General features: G+C 37.5%; 1 protein-coding gene across 1 annotated transcript; it reads right to left on the reverse strand.

The window, feature by feature from the left end:
* Window positions 1-568: 568 nt before the first annotated feature.
* LOC311264774 (scavenger receptor cysteine-rich type 1 protein M130) lies at window positions 569-21,980 on the reverse strand (the record flags this gene model as incomplete). The annotated part of the gene is made up of 18 exons (XM_084365873.1): window positions 569-2,109; window positions 2,225-2,392; window positions 3,539-3,634; window positions 4,763-4,921; window positions 5,140-5,251; window positions 5,419-5,588; window positions 6,295-6,576; window positions 9,712-10,023; window positions 10,224-10,520; window positions 11,774-12,067; window positions 13,361-13,651; window positions 15,222-15,524; window positions 15,743-15,893; window positions 17,025-17,173; window positions 17,438-17,623; window positions 17,708-17,917; window positions 21,364-21,459; window positions 21,659-21,980. 18 exons carry the CDS (start codon window positions 21,978-21,980, stop codon window positions 1,922-1,924), a joined length of 3,786 nt encoding a protein of 1,261 aa, XP_084221999.1. The 3' UTR covers window positions 569-1,921.
* Between the last annotated feature and the right edge of the window lie 496 nt (window positions 21,981-22,476).

Genomic DNA, 22,476 nt, shown 5'->3' on the forward strand with positions numbered 1-22,476 from the left:
GTTAAAGTGCATGGAGATGAAGATGTTTTATCTGAGCCGGAGTGTTTCAGTGTCTTTCGTCGTCCAGGGGCACCACTTGGCTTTGTGTGGATGGATCAAAATCACAACAATCAATCAATAATAAATCAACAATGAATTAAAAATAACTCTGTAAGACATTATTGTATTGTTCAAGATGAGACCAACAGCGCATTTCAGGCAATCTGGAGTCTCTCTACAAATGATGTCTTGCGAAGAAATCGGCTTATTGTGCTGTGTATCAAACTATATACATACTTAACATACAGTTTGATACTCAACATCTGAGCCGATTTCCAAAACTCGGAAGTCTCAGAGGCATAATGTACTCGATGACACCTGAAAGTGGTAAGACAGAGCATACGCAAAGTCTTGGTAAACAGCTGTTCATCGCTCCAGTGTTGTGAGATACAGTCTTACCTGCATAGCTGATGCCATGATTGATTCTAAAACTAACATGAAGTAACATCAAAAATAACAAGAATCAAAGATAACTGAAACTTACATTGTTGCTGAAGACACTCAAACAATAAAAGACAACAATCATGGCTAACTGGACATTATATTTATTATAATACAATATTTTTAAAGGAATATTATTTGCTTTTATGCCAAGGGTAAGACGAGAAGATCCACACAAGTCTCATATCAGTACACCAAATTGGACTACAGCCATTACACAGTTAGCCTAGCTTAGCACAAAGAACGGATTTCTGTTCTTTATGCTAAGCTAATTCATATTTACTGGACACACATGAGAGTCTTCTCAACACAACTCTCAGCAACTATTTCTTGAAAGAAAAAAAAAAAAACATTTATGTGACTGTGAAATCTCAATGTTATGCATTCTTACAAAGTCTATAAACGTAACAATATACAATCTTTTAATGTGGTGCTTTGACCTGAGTTTGCTGTGACCTGAGTTAGCTGTTGGAGTTTGATACATGGAACATTTATATCATTTTCGCTGTCTCTGAGCTCTATGGAGATAATTTTATGCTGTAGACGAGTGGTTCTCAACCTTTTTAAGTCGAGATCCCCACAAAAAGTGCCAAAATGAAAAGAAAGAGGAGTTTTTGTTTGTGTGTCCAACCAAAACACTCAATACAATCTATTTAAAGGCAAATTATATCACTGGTCTCCACAGCCATGTGGCGACCCCTGGAAATTAACCCAGGTGGGGGTCCCGACCCTCAGGTTGAAAACCAATGCTGTAGGCATTGTTTAGATCGGTGATTAGATGGATTGCAATTATAAGGTAAATTGACAAACATGAAAAAAGTAATCTCACAACAACTATTGCAAAAATCAAAGAAGCTGCTAGCACAGAAACAACTGAATATACATCAGATCGTTCAAAACAAACTATGAGGAACAACAAAGGATATATGGTTATAAAACATTCTGGGCAAATCGCATAAGGGACATAAAGTCAAAAATAAACTCAGCCTCCAGTACATTTTAAGAGAAATACAATTTTAGCACTTTGTACATTTTATACATTTAAGAATCTAAACGTACATAAAATAGGAGACAAATCAAATGTTATCTCATTGGAAGCTGCACCATCAGCAGTACACAAACAGATAACGTGTTCTGTGTTTACAGGAAATGTCCTTTAGATGTTTGATAAATTGTACAATCTTGCCTGATTTCAAATATTTCATCAGTATCAGAAATGATGCTTAATTCCATTTCGTTTAGTCATGGGATGCATTTGGATTTTTCTCCATATTTGCATTTCAATTCATTTGAACCACTTAAGAAACTATTTGCTGCATAGGAAGATTATTTACAGTAAGATTGTTTGTCTGTAGGTACTTTTGACTATTTTGAGTAAGTTTTTCAAATTTTGTAAGAGTCATATTTTTTTTATTAGCTGGTTTGTTAACCCAGTTTTGGCTCACCCATCTTGGCCCGGCACCAGGTAGTCCTCGTCCCCCCGCACCAATCCTGAAGGTGCCACTGCGACACTTTCAGGTGTGGTTTGGGGGTTGTTGTGGACTTCAGCTTTTGTCTCAGAGACTTCAGGGCTGGCTTCAATGTCATCGTAATTCTCCTGCGGGTCGTCCACCTCATAGGTCACACCATCTGTTAAGAAGAAAACACGTGTTACAATTTACTTCCTCTAATTGCTGACAATGTGAGAATTTTTCAAGTACTGATATTTAAGTGTGAAAAAGATGGGATTGAAACTTTCCTGAGCTTTGATCGAGGGCACCCTCATGGAAGAATTTGTCTCCTGAATCAACAGCGGTGGCGTCCGGAGAGGTTTGGGGCTGAGCCTCAACCACCTCATCGATATCATCATAAGGAAGAGACGTATTGCTCCTGCCGTCGCTCTCCGAGATGAAGTCAGCATTTGGTCTGAACACTACATGAACAATTGCAACAAAAGACATTCACAAATACCTTCACATTGTCCTACCGTTCATAAAACCATGCCCTGCATTGCCATTATGAAAACATGAAGATAAGATATGAAAAAGAAAATACTTCACAATTTACAGCAACACAGAGACAAGCTAAGAGGTAAAACGATTAAAATAATCAGAGAGGTGACATTTAAAAGGTAGCCATGTATGGAGGACTGAGACTGCAAGAATCAAAAAATAAGAAACTAATTGATAAATGACTCAATAAATAATGTAATATGCCATTAAGTGCACTAAGACATAATATGGAAATAAAGGTAGTCATTCATTAATTTTTAAAATGTGGCATAAATTGCTATCGTAAAGTTATAGATATTAATATATCAATTAATATATAATGAATCATATTTGATTCATTAATTGATTTATCTTACAATGTATTTATGAATTTATTTATGTAATATTTTACCTTCATATTTCACCCTATTAATTTCCCTTAAGTCAATAATTTCCTAATTTTCTTTTTACATTTCTTTTTGCAGGTCTGCTTTATAACGCAAGTGAGGCGGCTATGACATCGAAGTGCATGGATCGACTATTGCTCCCACACCAGTGGCCATCAGAAGCAGTCACAGGCTCACTAGAAAGTATTTTAAAATGAATACATCAGATAGAAAATTCAATGGAAAAGACAATAAATAAAAGAATTAACACAAAGATATATAAATACAGAAGCAAATTAAAACAAATATCAATGTATGTTACATTTTATAAAATGATGAATGCCTCCATTTATTTTCAATATCATTTAGTGGCATATTCATTTATTTATTGGTTCATATAGCTGTTTTTGATTTTGGCAGCTGTGGTCCTCCACAGTTATGATGTGTGATATATGGTATATAGTTATAGGTAAGAATAAAAAGTAACATAATAATAAAGTATTTAACATAAAAGCACAATAACAGCTATGTAGTAGCGATGTAATGTTATTATACACTAATTATATATTATATAATTGAAGTGAAGTCTATGATTAGGATTCACTTTTCCGTAAACTGACAAAAACAATAAACACACACAAAAAAGAAAATTGCAGATTTAATGACAAATAAAATAAATGAATGAACATTTTTGATACTCACTGCCGTGACTTAAGGCCTTCATTTCATTTGCTTTACCCGTGACATCCTCGTAGTCGCCGCTTTCAAACTCTACTTCGTCTCTTTCAAACGTTCTCGCTACATGAAAAGAGCATTCGACATTTACTGGTACGTCTCATATTAATGAACTACAGGACAGCACAAGAGCCAGAAAATCTGTGGTAACATTTTATATTACCCATCATTAATAAATGGTTCATTTCAGTTCAGTTATTTAAACTTTAGTTAATAGTTATTTTGCTGCAAACAAAAAATTAAATGCTTTACAAACCATTTACTATGCAGTGGTTTTTAATACTTTGTAAATGGTTAGTAAATACGATGTACGAACATTGTTTGGCCATTACAAAGTGCAAACTAATGTTTGGAAACCTTTACAATTGCTCAATAAATGGTTTATAAGGCAATTCAATGTTATTTTAATCATGAAATAACCTAAAAAAATTATCTAAAGTTTAAAGAAGCACTCTGTAGTTTTGGGGAAGAAATTTTAATCAGAAGAGAAAAATCTTCATTGTCTGATTTTTGTCTGCCTAAACAAACTAAATAAACAAACTGCCTTTATTTCATGACTGAATAAACTGAATAAACAAACTGACCTTAACGTACGTTGTTTATATGTGGTGGACCCTGCCACCTTTCTAGCTTAAACAGTGTTCTGGGACCCTATTTTCCTCTGAGAACAGCTTGTTTATTCACTTATGGAAAAGATACATATTTCTGAGTTTGTATTATTAACTCATTAATATTGAAACATTACAATTCTGATTTTTTTCGCCAAAACTACATAGTGCCTCTTTAATTAAGTATAAATGTACCATTTATTAATGAGATTTAGTTGTGTTACCAAAACAGTAATTACGCAGCACATATTTCAACTCTGACGAGGCCTGTGCTTTTGTTCCAATGATTCTGGTCCATTGTATGCAGAACTGATGTACTGCTGTTTAAATGTCTGAGATGATCGTATGGCTAAAATATTAACACAGACGTTTAGTCAGCGTGCAGAAAGACTGGCCTCTTGTGGCATAAAGGCTCCAGTACACATGTTTCATTACAATGGGATGATCAGGATGGTCAGATGGATTCATTTTGTCGTCAGTGTGCTGAAACCACACACATTTTCAGGGTAATTAATTAGAATCTAATCAGTATTTTATTTTAGCTAACTAGCAGTGGATAGGTTAAATAGAATGATATACTCACATGGGACATACATGGGCCTCTTGGCTCTCCTGACAATGCAGACTCGTACAACTACAACAATCAGTATCACCAGAATCAGAGTTAATCCCACTCCCAGGATAGTAGGCACCATAGGGATCGTTTTGGGTATTGGTGATGGGGTTGGTGGCAGCCTATGCCCTGTAATCAAACACATTCACACTGACTTTTCTGCATTTGCTCACACAATGGGTACGTGATTCATTTAGTTATTCTGCACCACATTAACCAAATCAGATATCGGTTTTCTGTTAAACAAGAAGCAGAATACAAAAAAGTTGGTTCCTATACCAAACAACTGAATGAACATTTTGGGCATCAGCCTGACTTCATGGGAAAGGATTCATTGTTTTAGTTACCGGTGCAGATGATCTTAGCTGGATTACATAACTTTTGTTCACCGAGCCGCTTGACACAGTGCTTGATGTCGTTGAAATCTTTGTTGCAATCCAGTGCCAAGTTCAAGGTCTCCTAGAAATTTCAATGTCAACTTCATGTTAGACTGTTACTTTTTCTTAAAGCCATAAAAAAAACAATAGAGACTTGCCTGATAGCTAAAAATAAGGGGTGAATGAAATATAAAATTACATACAATGAAACAAAAGATCCCAGTTTAAGTAGACAGAATTGTGATTTACCTGTTTTTTAGAAGTCTCTGTTCTGTCAGGAATGCCACAATTAAGTGTTTCACACAGCTTCTCCTGAAGATTAGGGGGAAATTCCATGAGACACACTTTTTCCCAATCATCATGATATTTGACTTCAATCTCACCTCCACATTTTTCAGAGGTGTTGAACTCGACACTCGCTGCAAAAAAATAGAAAAAGTTCAACTTCAACTTTGGGAAATAGTGTTTAAAGGAATCATTCAGCATCTTAGGAAGTACGCTTATCCGCTTTCTTTCGAGTTAGTCGAGATGATCCAAAATACTCCTATAATACTCATACTATATTTTTCTCTGTTGAATATACAGCTTGAACTGGGAGACAATTAGCCTAGCATAATGAATGGGAGCAGAAGGAAACAGCTGGCCTGGCTCTGTCCAGTGTATTACTGTCGACAAAGCCAGCTAGGCTAGCTGTTTCACCATCCTTCCTGTCTTTATGCTAAGCTAGGATTGCTGTCTCCTGGTGTAGGTGACACGAGAGAAGAAATAGTGAGGAGTACGTTTATATTTGGAAATTGTCGACAATTTCTGTAATACAAATCATATGAACAGATTCACTGCTAAGTGCTAACAATTGCATATCAAACAGTTAAAAGTATCAACAGAGGAAATGTGTTTTACATTTAATGGGCAATCAAGTAAATTATTTATCATCAAAAACATATATAATCAATATACAGTACATATTGTTGATAATACTACTACTCCTACTACTACTACTACTAATAATAATAATAATCATCATGATAATAATGATAATAATAATGGCATTTCTTTAGTCAGGGTGACAGGAGGATCACAGTACAGTGATACAGAAAGTACACACAAACATACACACATACTTACCAACACAGTAAACGGAGACCAGTCCTCCCTTACACTTTCCATCGATTCTGTTGCACTGGCCAAGTTTGCCATGGTAGTCTTCACATCTGACATGCCAGGACTTCTTTACATCTTGGTTAGGTGTTTTAGTATCGAAGTGAAGAGCATTGCTACAACCCCGTTCCTTACAGACCAAGTGTGAACTATTGATGTTCCATGCCTTGTCATTGCTTTGACACACACTAATGTTATCTATCTTCACTTCACCCCTGCAGTTGCCTGAAAGGCTGACATTGGGCTCACCTAGGAAGGAAAACAATAACATAACCAGATTAACTATTAAAGTCGAGCAGAGAACTTATCAAGTCCATTAACAGTGAGAGTAGAGGGCTTAAGCATGGAGCTCTGGGGAGTTTAGAGTGTGGTTAACAATATTTTACATGCTACCAGGGTTTAATATTAAAGGTGCAATATGTAAGAATTGTATATTAAAACATTCAAAAATTAGCTAAAATTATAAACAGAAGATGAATAAATCAAAGACACCTATGTACACTTCTGTATTGCAGAGATATCTACTGAAATTAGTATGCTAACCAGCTAGCCCTGGACTGTACTTTTCATTATACAACTTGAGCTCCAGGTTAAGAAAGCTAGCTACGTGGCTAACTGAGGAAACTAGCTAACGGCAGCTGCAGTTAGCAACAGTTACCACATACCCTGGTGGTATAGCTGCTGCCCTCTATTTGTTTGGTGTATGAATTTGATTGGAGACCAGGGGTCCGTTTCACAAAGCAGGTTTAGTGAAAACTCTGAGTCTGTTAACCCTGAAATGAGGGAAACTCTGAGTTTTCCGTTTCACAAAGGGAGGTAACTCAAACCAGAGAAGGAGAGGTAACTCTAGCCTGTTTCACAGAGAGAGGTAACTTAAGCTCTCGGTCAGTTACCATGGTAACATACTCTATGAACCTAACCTGGTCGGGACCAGGTTTTTCTCACCAAACCTCGAGTTTCTCTCTGTCTCCGCCCTCTTTCAGCCACACATGGTATTTGATTTCCTCATTCATTCAGTCAGCAGGCGAGTTTTGGCGTAATATAGTTCTGCCGTCTGTTTTTTGAGAAAATCACTGCAAAAATCAGTCAGTAGGCCTACATTAGAAGTTATATTAGGTGGCGACTATTTTCACTACCATGGCATGTCCTTTTGATAATGATCCCGTGGATGAAGGTGCAGCATTACTGCGCAGAGAATTAAATATTATTATTATGATTATCGGACCGCGCATAGATGTTCTTGCATTTCCAGACAATTATCTTTTTGAGCGGTACCGTTTCACGTCACAGTCCATCATTTACATACACAACCTAATCCGTCCTTACATTTCCAACATTACCAACCGAAGTCATGCTCTCACATCCCAGCAGATAGTGTGTGTTGCGCTGCTTTTTTTTGCAAATGGGAGTTTTTTATACAACGTCGGAGATGCAGAGCACTTTACAAAAGTAAAAAAAAGTCATGAAAGGAAAATAAATATTTTTATGAATAGGCTTAAAATATATAGATAGTTCTAGGCATATTACATTTTATTAAAGCACTTGTGTCTTGGGGGGTGAGCTCAGAGGATGAGCTCCCTCCAGGCTTAGGGCCAGCTCCTCTGCCTCTGTTAGAGGTGGCGGTGCTGGGCCACCACCCGTTTTACGGGCATCTGCTTTCTTTCTGTTGGCTGAGTAGAAGTCTGTGTTAGTTTAAATAGGCTTAATTCTTTAACAGAACATGATATAGATGAGAAGACATGTATGTGTGTGAAAACAGCATTATGTTGGGGATAAAACAACTGTACAGTCAAACAGCCACTTAATATTTACTTTACAATGTAAAACATGATCAAAATGAGGTACCCCCATGAGATTATGCCGAGGTCTTACCTGTTTGAACAATGTTTTTATGTTTCATCTTAAGCTGCTTACACTTCCTTCTAAAAACGTGCTCAAACTCACCGTATGAGCGCATTAATAAAAAAAAACGTAGCCCTCCTCTTCCCCGTTGCCATGGTGACTCGTCGAATCGGGGCTCCATTGATGCTGTCTTTTTATACTTGTGGCGCACGCGCTTAACTCCAGGTGAAACTACTCCGAGTTGATCAAACTAACTCAAATCAGCTGTTCTGGAACCGAAAACTCAGAGTTTCCTATCTCAGAGTAGATCAACTCAGAGTTCAAGGTTAGACTCAGAGTTTGTTGAACCTGCTTTGTGAAACGGACCCCAGTTCTTACATATTGCACCTTTAATCCACACTAGCAAAGTTATTTTAACACTGACCCTTACACAGAAACCCCCAGAGAAGCTAAGATGCCTGCAGTTGCTCACAGAAAAACACTACAAAATGCAATAAATGCTAAAACCTGAGTGAACATCACATTCAGGATACCTTGCTGAGGCCAATTTTGAAAGATGTGTACAATTCCAAACACAAGCAATGAAGAGGAAAACTTTACACAACCAAACTCACTGCTATAACAAATGAGATAACTGACAATTATTCAGCTGTGAAATTTAGCAATGGAGTTTAGTGATGTCAACTGTTCATGGAATACCTCCACTACATGTACTTATTGTTAGACACTTACAAGCTAGTTGCTACTAGCTTAGGGTAGGCCAAGATGTAAAATATGCAGCAACCTGTAATTTGATAGAGGTCATTTGACAGTTTGAGGAATAAGTTAATTTGCTGTCTTGGCAAGAGTTCAGTGAGAGGATCCATACTGCTCTCATGTCAGTATGCTGAGTATGAATCTTCTGACTCATGGCAACACAGCAAGTTGACATATTTTCCCAAATCTTAAATGCTTCATTTAACAGTCAATCGAAGGTCCAGTGTGTAGAATTTAGGGGTATTTACGGGCAGAAATAGAATATAATATTCAATTGTTAGAAGTAAAAAGCTAATGTTATAAACAGACAGACTACACTGCAGCCACATGACTTCAACATCACCAGCAATAAGCGTCTTACTAAACAACAACTATACACGTTTTCTATATACTGTATGTTCAGTCTGCAAGTTGTAAAGTTAGAGTAAGAATAGCTTGTAACTAAAGTCGGCCTGTAAAGACGGACTAGTGAGTAGATGAGTCTCAGTGTTCGGCGCAATGATGTTCACTGTCTCTGACAGGTCGTGTCATTTAGCTACTTGTTAGCAACTGCTGTTTTAAGACACGTAAGCACTTATAATATAATATAATTCAATTCAATCAATATTTTGGGACTACAGACTACACCATTCTACAGGGAGGTTGGGACAAGGGTTGTTCAGTTGGCTGCAATCTGCAAGGTCAGTGCTACTAGATCTACTAAATGCCACTAAATCCTACACACTGGGTTGATTGATCATTGATCATTTAACAGCAATAATAAATTAAAATTAAAATAAATTTTACCTTCACATTCAATATAGAGCTGCTGTTGCTGTTGCTGTTGATGCTCCGTTGAGGGCGGAGCTTGACCTTCACAGTCCCATATATTTTGTGGCTTGGTAGAATTTGGACAGCTGAATTTTCCATTCCAGAAAGATTCCCTTGTATTTTTTCCTTCCCATCTCTTAAATTTGCCACATTTCAGATTCTTGCAAAGCCAGTTGCCCTCAGTGTCTGTCCAGCCTTCACTGGAGACGGCACTTTTCTTCCCCTCCGAGTACACATACACATGTCCACTGCAGGAATCTTTGAATTTCACCTCCATCTTTCTCCATTCTATGATCAGTGGTAGGAACAGGTGAGATAAGATTCAGGAAATACCAAACTCAAAAAACTTGATGTAAATAGCAGGAACTCAGAGATGCAGATTACATGTTGTGGCCACAAACAACAACAAACAAATTAGCTTACACAGACAGAGTAAAGAGATAATGAAGATATTTTGTGAGTGATAAAGTTGAAATAATTCCACGTACTGGCGCATCGGAGGCCACCAAGAGTGCAGGCTTTATTGCTTGCAGTGATCTCACATTCTTCTAATGACTTCTTGCCGGAGCATTTTATTTGTGAAATGGCACGAGCCCCTTCTTCTTTCGGTCCCAAGTCAAGCCTCATGATGGAAAGACCACATTTCTGCTGCCCACAGAACATGTTTTGTGTTTCGCTGTCATTGAGAGCATCCATGCACACTGGGAGCCACTCGCCCTCATACTCCAACTCTACATGTCCAGAACATTTGTATACCGTAGTATTCATTCTGGCCTTGACACTACCTGCAACAAAACAATGCAGGTACAGAGTTAGAGCCCCATGTTACAAATGGCATTGTTTATTTTAATAAAACAGAAGAAAAAAAAAATCTGAGTCAAAATACTACACTGAGTTCTGACCATTTAAAGGGGCACTATGTAGTTTTAACCAGAGGAGACAGAGCTCTACTGACTGATTTTTTATGCCGAAGCAAACTAAATAAACAAACTTGTTTTCATGACTGAATAAACAAACTGACCTTAAAGGACAACACAGTTAAATACTGTTTTACTTTGTTTACTTGTGGCGGACCCTGCCACCTTGCTAGCTTCAAACAGTGTTCTGGGACCTTATTTTCTTTTTGAGAACAGCTTGTTCATTCACTTATGGGAAAAAAAAATAATTTCTGAGTTTGTATTATTACCTCATTAATATTATAACTATTAAAATTCTGAGTTTGAATTTATTCTCTAAAAACTACAAAGTGCCCCTTTAAACACTCTGATTAGTATGTGCTTATTTCAAACATATGTGTTTGGAATTGAGTTCAAGATTTGTCAAATATGACGCAGCTGGAAGAATCTGGAAGAATTATGGAGAAGCAACAGTATTGTTCGTGAATTTGTACCAAAGAAGATTTTTAACAAAGATAGATTAAAGGGTAAACCCATCAATTTAAAAATAGATGATCAAAATCAATACAGCAGAACCAGAGATATCACCATTTTTATTCCTTTTTAAAAACCTGACGCCTACATTACCCACAATTCAACTGGGCTTGCATATTATATTCCATCTTCCCCTGGAGCAGACCCCGGAGGGTGCTGCTCAGCCTTGCTTCCATTTTGGCCTAGTGGAGGTTTTATATTTGTAAAACTTCCAATAAGCTGAGAAAAGCGATTTAAAAAATCAGTGACATCATCACGACGTAAAGCCTGTGGACTGCAGGAATTTGTGGGCGGGGCCAGTGGGGGAAACTCTACTGCACATATTCGACTGGCTGCATAACCAGGAAGTAAATGCAGACTCAACCAATTCTCATTGGTTTGAATGGGCGCCATCTTTGTATCTGGTATGTAGTTTTTTTATATACATCTAAGCTCTGGAGCTACAAAAGGCTTTATACTACTTTTTGGTGGATTTACCCTTTTATGGCATTTTCAGGTGGAAGGTAACCATGAGGCATCCAAGATGAGCAAAAGGAAAAAAACTACAAACTAATTCTGATCAAATTATGATGATTAGAGATATGAATGTTTAACAAACAATCCCTTACCTGAGCAGACAACATAGGCGGGCTTACAGGTGCTATCTCCTTTATCATATTTGACGATGTTGCCTTGGTTCAGGTTGGAGATATCCTTTGCAGTGTGCACACTCTTGAACAGCACCTCATTATCCGTCAGTGGGCTGTAGCCATCATGGACTTTCTCCCCACAGTTCAGATTTTTACACAGCATTTCAGACTTGTCTTTAGTCCAGGTGTCATTACACACACCTCCACACTCCCCTTCCACACAAAAGTGGACATTCCCCCAGCACGCCTTGGTCAGGTTCACTGTGATTTTTTCTGTTGGCAACCAAAAGGGCAAACTGGATGAGGAAGTTGTCTGCATCAGCACATTATGTATCCAGCATTTCTCAGACCAGTTTGAAAGGTGTCATTTGTAAGAAATGGCCATAATTTGAAAGGATGTCTTAAACTATAGCCTAACTGCTAACTACTGCTCACTACACTCTTTACTGTAGCTGTCGTTGGCTGTAGCGACGAGCTGCTGTTAGCAAGAAGCTCAGAGCTAAGTGGTCCTATTAGCTGACTGTAGACTGCCTGGATTACTGGGGGGAGTCACCACAGGCAACAGGGCTCAGCTCAACTATGACTCCAGGGATAAGAAGACATGGCAGCAGGGGACAATAGAGGCATGAAGCAGAAGAGGACCGGCAGAGAGGTGGACATCAGCCATAAGGGACAAAGAAAGGCGTGTAGAGCCAGAATATTTTCACATCTTACTCTGTGAGTTCAGGATTTATAGTTTTTCGACCAAACCAGAGGTTATTGTGGAAAGACAAACCAACGCTGTTCTGGTGAATCTTATTTTGTCTATGTCGAGTTTAAATGAAATGAAATGTGTTTTACAATGAGTTGAAGAGAATTTTAGTAGAAAAAGATGAAAAAAAAAATATTATCCAATGAATGTGAAGGAATAACAGTTAAGACATCATGATGTCAATGTATTGTGTTGAAGAGATATTTACTGAGGTTAGCATGCTAACCAGCTAGCTCGGCCCGTCCTGGTCCAAACCTCCTGTGCTGGCAGTGTGAGCGCCAACAGTCCATCAGGATAGTTAGCTGCATGGCTAACTGAGCTAGCTAGCTAGTATCAATTAGCGGTCGCTCTGGTGATACTGTGTGGTGCGAAGTTGAATTCAGCCGTGTACTGTTGGATTATTCTGTTCAGTAAGGAAAATAGATGTAAACATATTTCTTCTCTTGACGTTTTGTTCACTTTTTTTAATTAGTTGCAAATTTGCTGATGCAACTGTTGCCTCTTGCTGTTCAAAGTGGTGTTAGGAGACAGCCCAGGCAGGGGCTAGCTAGTTAGCATGCTAATTTCAGAAGAAAGCACTGTACGCGGACATCATTGTCATAACATCGACACTGTTGTTTCTTCACACTCTACTGATAATTGCAAGTCTTTTGTATTTGAATGTTAAGTTAAATTCTGGTCATATCTCACAAATATAACGTTTCAGCAAAAATACACCAATGCATCATCTCTTCAGACATGGAACACAGGACAAAATAAAAAACAAAAGGTGCGTATTGAATTGAATTATGTGTATGGACACCACCTTACATTACCTGAGCATGTCACAGTGGCAATCTCGTCAGTTTGGTTAGCCTCTTTGTCACACTCAAACAGAGAGTTGGCGCCGGATGAGCAGTTGTAAGATGTATGCCACACATCTCTAGAGTTGGTGTTATTTGTGAAGTTATATCCGGAGGCATACCCACAGTGCATCTGCCGACACACTGCGTCTGCAGACTCTTTGTTCCACATCGTATTATTCCCAGACAGCCAGAAGGTTTTTCCATCGTACTCTATCCCCACCTCACCAGAACACTGTTCTTTCAGAAATACCAGTTTGTGCTCTGACAGGGGAGAAAAAAGAGAACAGAAGGAAATATAAACAGTAGGAGTTAGGACTGATGGCAAGGTGATGGACTAGAAGCTTGTCCAGTGTGTTCCCTTCCTCCTTCACAATGCATGCAGAAATACGCTCAAGCCCCAACACAAACTTGAATAGTGTCAGCAGGTATACAGTGGAAATGTTCTGTTGACAAAGAATCATGAAAATGCTAAGTTGCAGTTTTTAAGATTAACTCTGACCCATTAGTTGTTGGAGTGAATGTTTTTAAGTATCATGTCAAAAAGGAGTGACTTGAAATTCTGTCCAGTCTTCACAGTTACATCAAAAAAATTGGATTTGATTGTTTGTTTTTTGTTTTTTATGGTTGACTCAAGTACTGTATTTGGTGTATTTGGTGTATTTGGAGTGCATTTTAAAGCTTTGATGTCTTCTTTAAAATCTGTTGGACTACGTTTTAGGAACAGTTCACTCAAAAATGCAAACTCGGTCATTTATTCCCCCACAAGCCAACAGAAAGACAGGTGACGTTTCATAGTCCACAAAACATTTCTGGAGCTTCACAACAAAACAGTGTTACAGCATTCTCCTAAACAACTGGGGTAGATGGGGACTTGTTATAAAACATAAAATACAACTGAAAACAACAACCAAAAAAACAACCAAAGAAAAAACAAACATTAATTGGCTCCATATAGCTCGTCAGGTGTAATCCAAGTGTTCAAAATCCCAGAGTTCCCAAATTGATTTTAAAAGACAATATTTACTTAATATATTTACTCTTCACGGAGCTGCCAAACTAAATGTGTAAGCACACACATGAGCTAGACTGCACATAGAGGGCATAAGTAATGTCTTTTCAAAACCAATTTGGGATCTCAGGGCTTATGGAGTTTTGGATTACAAGCTGCCTGAAGCCATTTCATCAAAAAGTCCCTATCTACTTCAGTTGTTTAGGAAAATGCTGCAATGCTGATTTACTGTGAAGCTCCTGAAATGCTTTGTGGACTAAACTGTGTGGGCGTAGATAATGACTGAGTTTTCACCTTTCACAAAAAAGAAAAAAAAAATAAGAGAAAAGAAAAAAGGAAAAAAAGAGAATTTAAATTAAAAAAATAATGACAACAATAAAAACAACAACAACAACAAAACACTGAGGTTATCAAAACCAAAACCTTTCTGGCTTCCTTTTGGTGTAATTTTCAAAGGCATATTTACTTTTGTTTAGTTTCAGAGGATTTAACTGCGCAACACAAAAAGAAGAAAATAGCTGAAATGTCAATTTCAGTAACTGTGTCAAGTTAAAGTAAAGTTAGTGATTAGCACATGGTGGAGAACTACAGAGTACATTTTCACATAAACGTTTTACTTGTAGGCACTTTCCACCATACAATGGCTGAGTCAGTGGCCTTTTTCTTTACACGGCTCGGACCTCAAGGAGAAATGTGGAGCGCACACTTCAGTGCCTTTACACCCACAAGTCTACTCTAACTGGCAGCATGGAACAGGAGAATGACAGTTAGGCACAGTAAAGGAGGTCAAAGCTGAAAACAGACAAACGGAAAACTACTTACTTTCACAGGTTATCATCACTGCCTTGTCAGTCGGAGTTGTCGGCTTATCCTCAATGCAATCAGATATTTCTGTGTTGTCTGATGGGCAGTTTACAGTCTTAGCCAGGAATCCATCTGAACCCTGGCTGAATTTTCCAGTATCAACAGATCTATGCGTCCCACAATTCTGTTTATGGCAGACTGATTTTGAATTTCTGTCTGTCCATCCTTGTTCAGTGACTCTTTGCCATTTGCCCTCATACATGATCTCCACTCTCCCAGCACATTCTCCAGGACTGTCCACCAATTTCACATCAATACTGTCTGTACCATGACAAGACATAAGCAAGATGTCAAACATGGGACACATACTAAATAAGAAGCTCTCTGCATACACTTCATTTCTATTTACATGTCCATTCACTTTGTATCTCTTCATGACATCACACTATCACAGATCTGCTTCCTTCTAAATCTAGAAGGTCAAAAGTGTTATGAAAATCCGGAGAGACGATCACAACATGATCGCTGCCATATCTCACCTGCACAGTCTACGTAGGCGATGGCAGAACACCTTTCATTGATTCGCTTCGCTCTACAGTGCCACAGCGAGGACTCGCTGCCTGAGCACTTCACATTGTCCACTATCCCCTTGGGGGATCCTGTGTTTTTTCTTGGTCCTGTACTAATAACCTAAAGGAGAACATTTATGATAATTTGGTATCACGTCATCAGTTGTGACGGACAGAAAACTTTGATCGACTCAAAAAAGAACAATAAGTCACAGAGAAACATAACAATAATAATAATAATAATAATAATAATATGTTTACTCGCTGTTTTGTGAAGAACTAAATGAGAAGATCAATATCACTCTAACACTTTGTCTGCTTAATATGAAGCTAGAACTGTAAGCCTTAGCCACCCGGGATGGGTTAACTTAGCTTAGCTTAGCATTAAAGAAGTATTTCACTGCTGCACGGATGGCCCTTACATAAAACTGGGCTGTCTTGAGACTGTTGCAAAACATTAAAACATAGGTATTCTGACAAACTGTTAACATTTAGCACTCCTCTATTGATCTGCATCTGAAAAGATGATGGATAGTGAAATCTTGACACTCGACAACAATTTTGATAACCCATTATCAAATATGTTGTTTTACCTTCAAATATGATGATATGTCTCTCTAGATTTTCACTATCTATTGTCCTTTCAGTTGCTGTTGAATCAGAAAGCGGTGGAATGACAACATTTTGTCAGATTTCCTGTGTTTATAAGACTTGCGACCTGGAACACAACAGTGACTAACGGACAAATCTCTAGTAAAACTGAAATCAATTCAGGAATCAAAGAATCAATTAAATAATTACAATACTTTCCCTCCTCTATTACTTACTTCAAAACAGTTCTGCTGCTACAACCTGAAGCAGGAATTATACTTTCCATGTCCGCGAGTGTGCGAGGGACCACTAGGGTCTGCTTGACCTAATTTTTGTCATCAGAGGGTGTATGTGTAGCCTCTGAGTGGACGTCCATGTACCTCAATTTGTTCTGACGTCCTGATTTGCCCACCACTTTACAACAAGCTAATGTTCTATAACGTTAGCCATCATTGTGTTGATATTTCTGTACAGCTGACATTACTGAGTCAGCGGTGGCTGAGGTTCTCTGCTTGTAACATTGACACAATATATTTTAGCTTTTAGCATTATTCTACAATCACTTGTGGCCACAGTTGCCTCTGTTGAACAGTTACATAGGCTTGCATTAAATAAAACATTATTTTATTTTTACTTGTGAAACCAGAGACTGAAAACTCACCTTGCCGCAGTTTAGCTCCTTGCAAACCACTTCAGCATCCTCTTTGCTCCAGGTGGTGGCACACACAGCATAACTAGAATTATTCTTTGTAATATGAACTTCCCCATAGCACTTGCTGTGGTTACCCATCAGAGTGACTGAAACACGGTCTGTGGGTGATAAAAATATAAGTAAGTGTTCATGGATTCTCAAATGGCTCAAGATAGTGTGCCACGGAAATGTGAATGTGACTTGAAAGGCTGATTTTTTCCCGTTTGATGATGATTTTTTTGTTCTTTTTTTTCAGTTGAAGAAATCATAGACATAACAATCACGATGAAACAGTTGTTTTGATCTGGAAATATAACAACAAAATGGTTGCTTTGAGGCTGCTTGTGGAAAAGACATGGTTGAATATTAGTTCATGGTTTTACCTGAGCATTCCAGTGTGCCGTTGTCAGCATTGTAATTGCCGTTGGTACCACAGTGCATTTGCTTGCACCAAACATCCGCATTAATCTTCTTTGGTTTATGTTGAGTCCATTTGTCTTTTTTCTCTATTTGCAGCTCCCCACGACAGACATTTGATTGTTCACCTTTGAGCTGCAGACGCTTGTGAGCTGTTCAAATGAACCGTTTTCTCAATTCACTGATATGTAGCAACACTTGAGTAAACTTAGTATGTGTGTGAGTGTGTGTGTTACCTTTACATATGACAGCAGCAGGATTTGAGCATTTGGGCTTTAGCTGAGTTGCACACTGCCACAGATTCTTTAAACCTTCAATGCCGAAACAGTTGACCCCCATCTTTGGTGAGTTATTGAATTCTGGTGGAACCGACCAGTACTGTTTAGAAATCTCCTCGGATGTGCCACAATTGAGGCTTTCGCACAAGACATCAGCTTCATCCTTTCCTTTAAGAGAGAGAAGTCATATAGTGGTCATAGTGTGAGTACATTTAACATTACTGATAACTGGGGTATTATAAGGAAGAAAAGCAGAAGGAAAATATCGTCAACCTGAGACAAATGTACATGTTTGACCCTTGGAGGCTGTCCTCGCATTCAGCGCTGAAAGTGTAAATTCTCTCTGTGCTCATTAAAACAATTCAGATTCCAAGTGGCAGGCCTAGAGCCTGATTTTTTAATTTTTTTTTTAATTTGGTTATTTAAGTCTGTATTTCGTTTTTTAATGAACATGAACACAAATGAACAAGTACGAAAAGATTTAAAAAAATAGACAAAAAAAACCCCCCAAAACCCAGCACAGACTAAACAGATGCACAGGACTGTCTCTGGAGTCCCCATAACATTAATAATGAAGAGTCCATCAGCACAGCACCAATCCTTGAAAAAAATCATCAATTGACCCATTCTAGAGATCAAACTTGGAAACGGAATAAAAAGTCCAAATAAATAAATAAAAGAGAGAGCCCCATCTTTCACCTGTATAGTAATTTAAATAAAATAAATTATTCATGATATTAAAAAAAGACATACATCCAAAAGGCAAATACATTTCTCCAAAATATAGTGTTGGGCTCCGACCTGTCTCGTTAATAAAAGACAAAAACTCAATGAAAAAGTCAAGCAGATACGACTTTTTATGGCCGTGCATGATGCATTCTCTGTCATTAGCTTAACCCGCCCTCTGTATTCAGGCCTAACTTGACTTTTCCAATGGTGGAGGATTATCCTAGCAGCTGAAATAAAGCCTGTTAGAGCGAGATCAAATGCCGGCTTGGTTATTAAAAGTAAACACGACCTGTCCCCCAGGAGGCAGAGATGAATTGATTCAGGCACAGGTGTACGCAGACACTCCTGTATTGCTTTGATTATTTCTTTCCAGAAAGGCAGAACCGGAGGGCAGGCCCACGTTACATGGGTAAAGGTGCCTACCTGCCCTTTACATTTCCAGTATACAAACTATTTTCTAGAATACCTGTTTTATGAAGATGGACAGGTGTAAAGTCATAACGATGAAGTATCTTGTATTGTATAAAGTCTGAGCCTGGTTTATGACATTACTAATAGTTTGGCAGCCAATCCTGGTTCAATATTCAGCAAACGCAAGTTTGATATGTAAACGTGGACAGTAGGAGAGATCTCAGAATACTTAATTTTACAGGTCCGGTCATCACAATGTAACAGATATCACCCTCAATGACTGCAATAATTTCATCAAAATGTATTGAAAATTACCCCAACATCATTTAATAATATTATTCAGCTATTTTTCATTAAGCAGGTAAGAATTAGCAGGTGATTTATTCAATTAATCTCCAGGAAACTGTTGAACTGCCCCTCAGCAGGTAGTTCTCCTAAATTAATTAATTATAAATTGCTGATTACCATCAAAGACGACTTCAAAGTCAAGGATTAAGTTAAAGAAGTTTCGGAAAGTTGAACTGACCTGCTGAAGTGATACATTGGTGATGAATTAAATTTTCCAACTGCTTGTTTGACAATAGTAAATTATTCTTATTAAATAACATTAGGGTAATTTTCACTCAATTTTTAAGGTAATTATTGTAGTAATTTCAAAGCAATTTGAAATATGTTGCTTTGAAATTACCAGTTATATTTACAATTCCAGACCCGTGAAATGAAGCATTCAGCAGTTAAACTTGTGAAATGAAAAACATTTGCACATTTATTTATTCTGGAACTTTGATGGAGGGAGAAGTAGGTGCTGTTTCAAGCATGTTATACAAAAACCATGTCAGACACACATTAGAGAATCTTTATGTTTGCCTTAAAGTAGGTATGTAATTTTGGGAAGAAATTTTAATCAGAAGAGAAAGATCTTCACTGACTGATTTCGTTTATGCCTAAACAAACTAAATAAACAAACTGACCTTAAAGGACAACACAATTTATACTGTTTTACTTTGTTTATATGTGGCGGACCCTGCCACCTTTCTAGCTTCAAACTACGTCTGGGACCTTATTTTCCTCTGAGAACAGCTTGTTTATTCATGTATGTAGAAAATAAATATTTGTATAGTTTGTATTATTACCCCATTAATATTGTAAATATAAAAAATTCTGAGTTTGAATTTCTTCTTCAAACTACATAGTGCCCCTTTAATAATCTTTAAACATGCTGTACTTTCTCTCGACAGAGAGACACATTTAATAATCAATATCCTGATTAAAAATGAAGAACTGTGTTCTCAGGTTGTGATGCCTCACAGTTTTTCTCATTCGCATGCAAGACATGTGTAGAACATGGTTCGCTCTCACATGCGGGGACTGCACATACGTCGACAAAATGATCTGCAGAAAATATGATCAGGCTCACACTTTTTCACACCCAGTTGTTTTTTGTTAAAAATATCTTTATAGGCTAAATTTTATTTTTTAATCAGACCTGCACCTGCATGATCAATTAAAACGTTAAGTCACAGCAGACAAGGCATTTGGAAATGATTAACACTTGTAGAACTTACAAATACATCTCACAATTTATTCTCAAGTGGCTCTCAAGTTTATTTCACAGACGTCAATTTAATAATCTCTTTAAAGACACTTCCCCCAGCCAGCCAAAAAAGTTTGTATTTTTTACCTCATTAATATTGTAAATATTTGAATTTGGCCCCAAAACAACATAGTGCTACTTTAATACATGTGTGGAGGGGATCTTTGTGTATTGAGTTAGTAGAATGTTGTTGGCACGTGATAATGTAATAATAAATGAGAATTTATATACAGTACAATAAGACATGACTGAGCCGTACTTTAACACTCGGCAGGTTGTATTCCTAAAGTTAACCAAGTAGTTTTGTTGCCTCAACCTCACTTGACTGTGATCTTTCCACAGCGTTAATAACAGTTCAAAAGTCATGTCATAGTATGTGAAATGTTTGCTTTATTTTGAAATTTTCATAACTTCAGAGTTACCTTATCAGGAAGTTTTTTTTTTTCTTTTTTCCAATACTCACAAAACTTTCCATCGGCATGGGGGTAAGCAGATGATGACTGAAATCTCATTTTTGGGTAAACCTTTCCTTTAAGCATTGAGTCATGAGTATTAATTAAATGTTATATATGGTATTTGAGCAACAGGGCCGTTTTTAAATTGTAGCCACCCTTGATATTTCATTTTACATATATGAAACATTACTTCTATACTTTTCTTAAGAGTGAACTTTGCATTCATTTCATTTGTTTTCGAGTATTTATTTTAGTTTTACATTATTGCACTAAGTACTTCTTCCACCACTAAATCATAATATTCATCTCACAGCCATATGACTCTTGGTTGCTCTATGTCGGTTACATTTCATTTCCCCTCCACATGAACAAAGTGTCCTTTTTCCCCTCTGACTCCTGAACAAGTGAACTGTACACACTCTTACCCCATGTGTCACCACAAATGTAGCCGTTAACGCTATTCCCAGTGTACTTGACAACTCCCGCACATGGAAACCCATCCAGGCTTATCTTGATATTTTCTAGAAGAGCAAAAAAACAACAACAAGTAGTTACAAATGAAATCAGCAGCCCAAATCATCTTCATCATGTGATTTTGTAATAAATATTTTTTTGTTTCTCTTGATTAGCAGCTCTTTTGTAGCACAGCATCTTTAGCTTATTTCTTAACAATACATATTAATCACAACAAATGTAAAAAAACAAAAAGCCCCAATTCACCTGAACACTTGATCCATTTTGTTTCATCCTGGGGGTAAATGCTGGCACCAAAACCAGGATTTTTACACTCCCACAGTTGACTCTCGTGTCCCTCACATTCCATTTCATCAAGCCAGACTGGTTTATTCTTGGGTCTTGTGATATCCCTTGAGGACTCGCTTGTCCCACAGTGGGTGCTTCTGCACACCACCGCTTCAGTGTTCTGGTTCCACTTTGTATCTCCAACGTAGCCCCATGTTTTGTTATGGTAGATCTCAAGTCGGCCTTCACACGGGTTGCCTTCTTCAGTGCTCAGAGTCAGCCTGTTTGCATCTGCTGACATGAGGGAGGTTAGGAGTATGTAAATAAAGAAAAATATTATCTCACTTTTATTTTCTGTTACAAAACCTACAATCTAACTGCCACGAAAATCTTTCCAAATTAAATCAAATTAAATTAAAAGGTAATATTTTTTATGTTTTTTTTCTTCTCCTAAACAAGTGAAAAACCATGCCGATATCTGTCTTTTTTAATGTATGTTGTTTTGAAGGAGTGTGTAAATGTCCCCTGCAGTGGACACCATTCTTCAACAGCATTAAAAGTGATTCTGTCACAGCTGTTGAATTATTTTTATTGTCAGACAACCAGAAAGGTAAAAACATATTTTCATCTAAACAAGATGTTAGAAAAACTTTTAACCAGATTGTAATAATATTTTTCTTGTACGTCTTTTATTCTGTGACTGAAAATACATCTGTCAGCTCAAGCAGACGTAATGCTCCAAAGGGTATATTCAGATGCTTATATTTAAATAAAATGTGCATACATTTAGATCAAAT

The sequence above is a fragment of the Pagrus pagrus genome, assembly GCF_965226575.1.
Source record: "Pagrus pagrus genome assembly, chromosome: 11".
Taxonomy (NCBI): Eukaryota; Metazoa; Chordata; class Actinopteri; order Spariformes; family Sparidae; genus Pagrus; species Pagrus pagrus.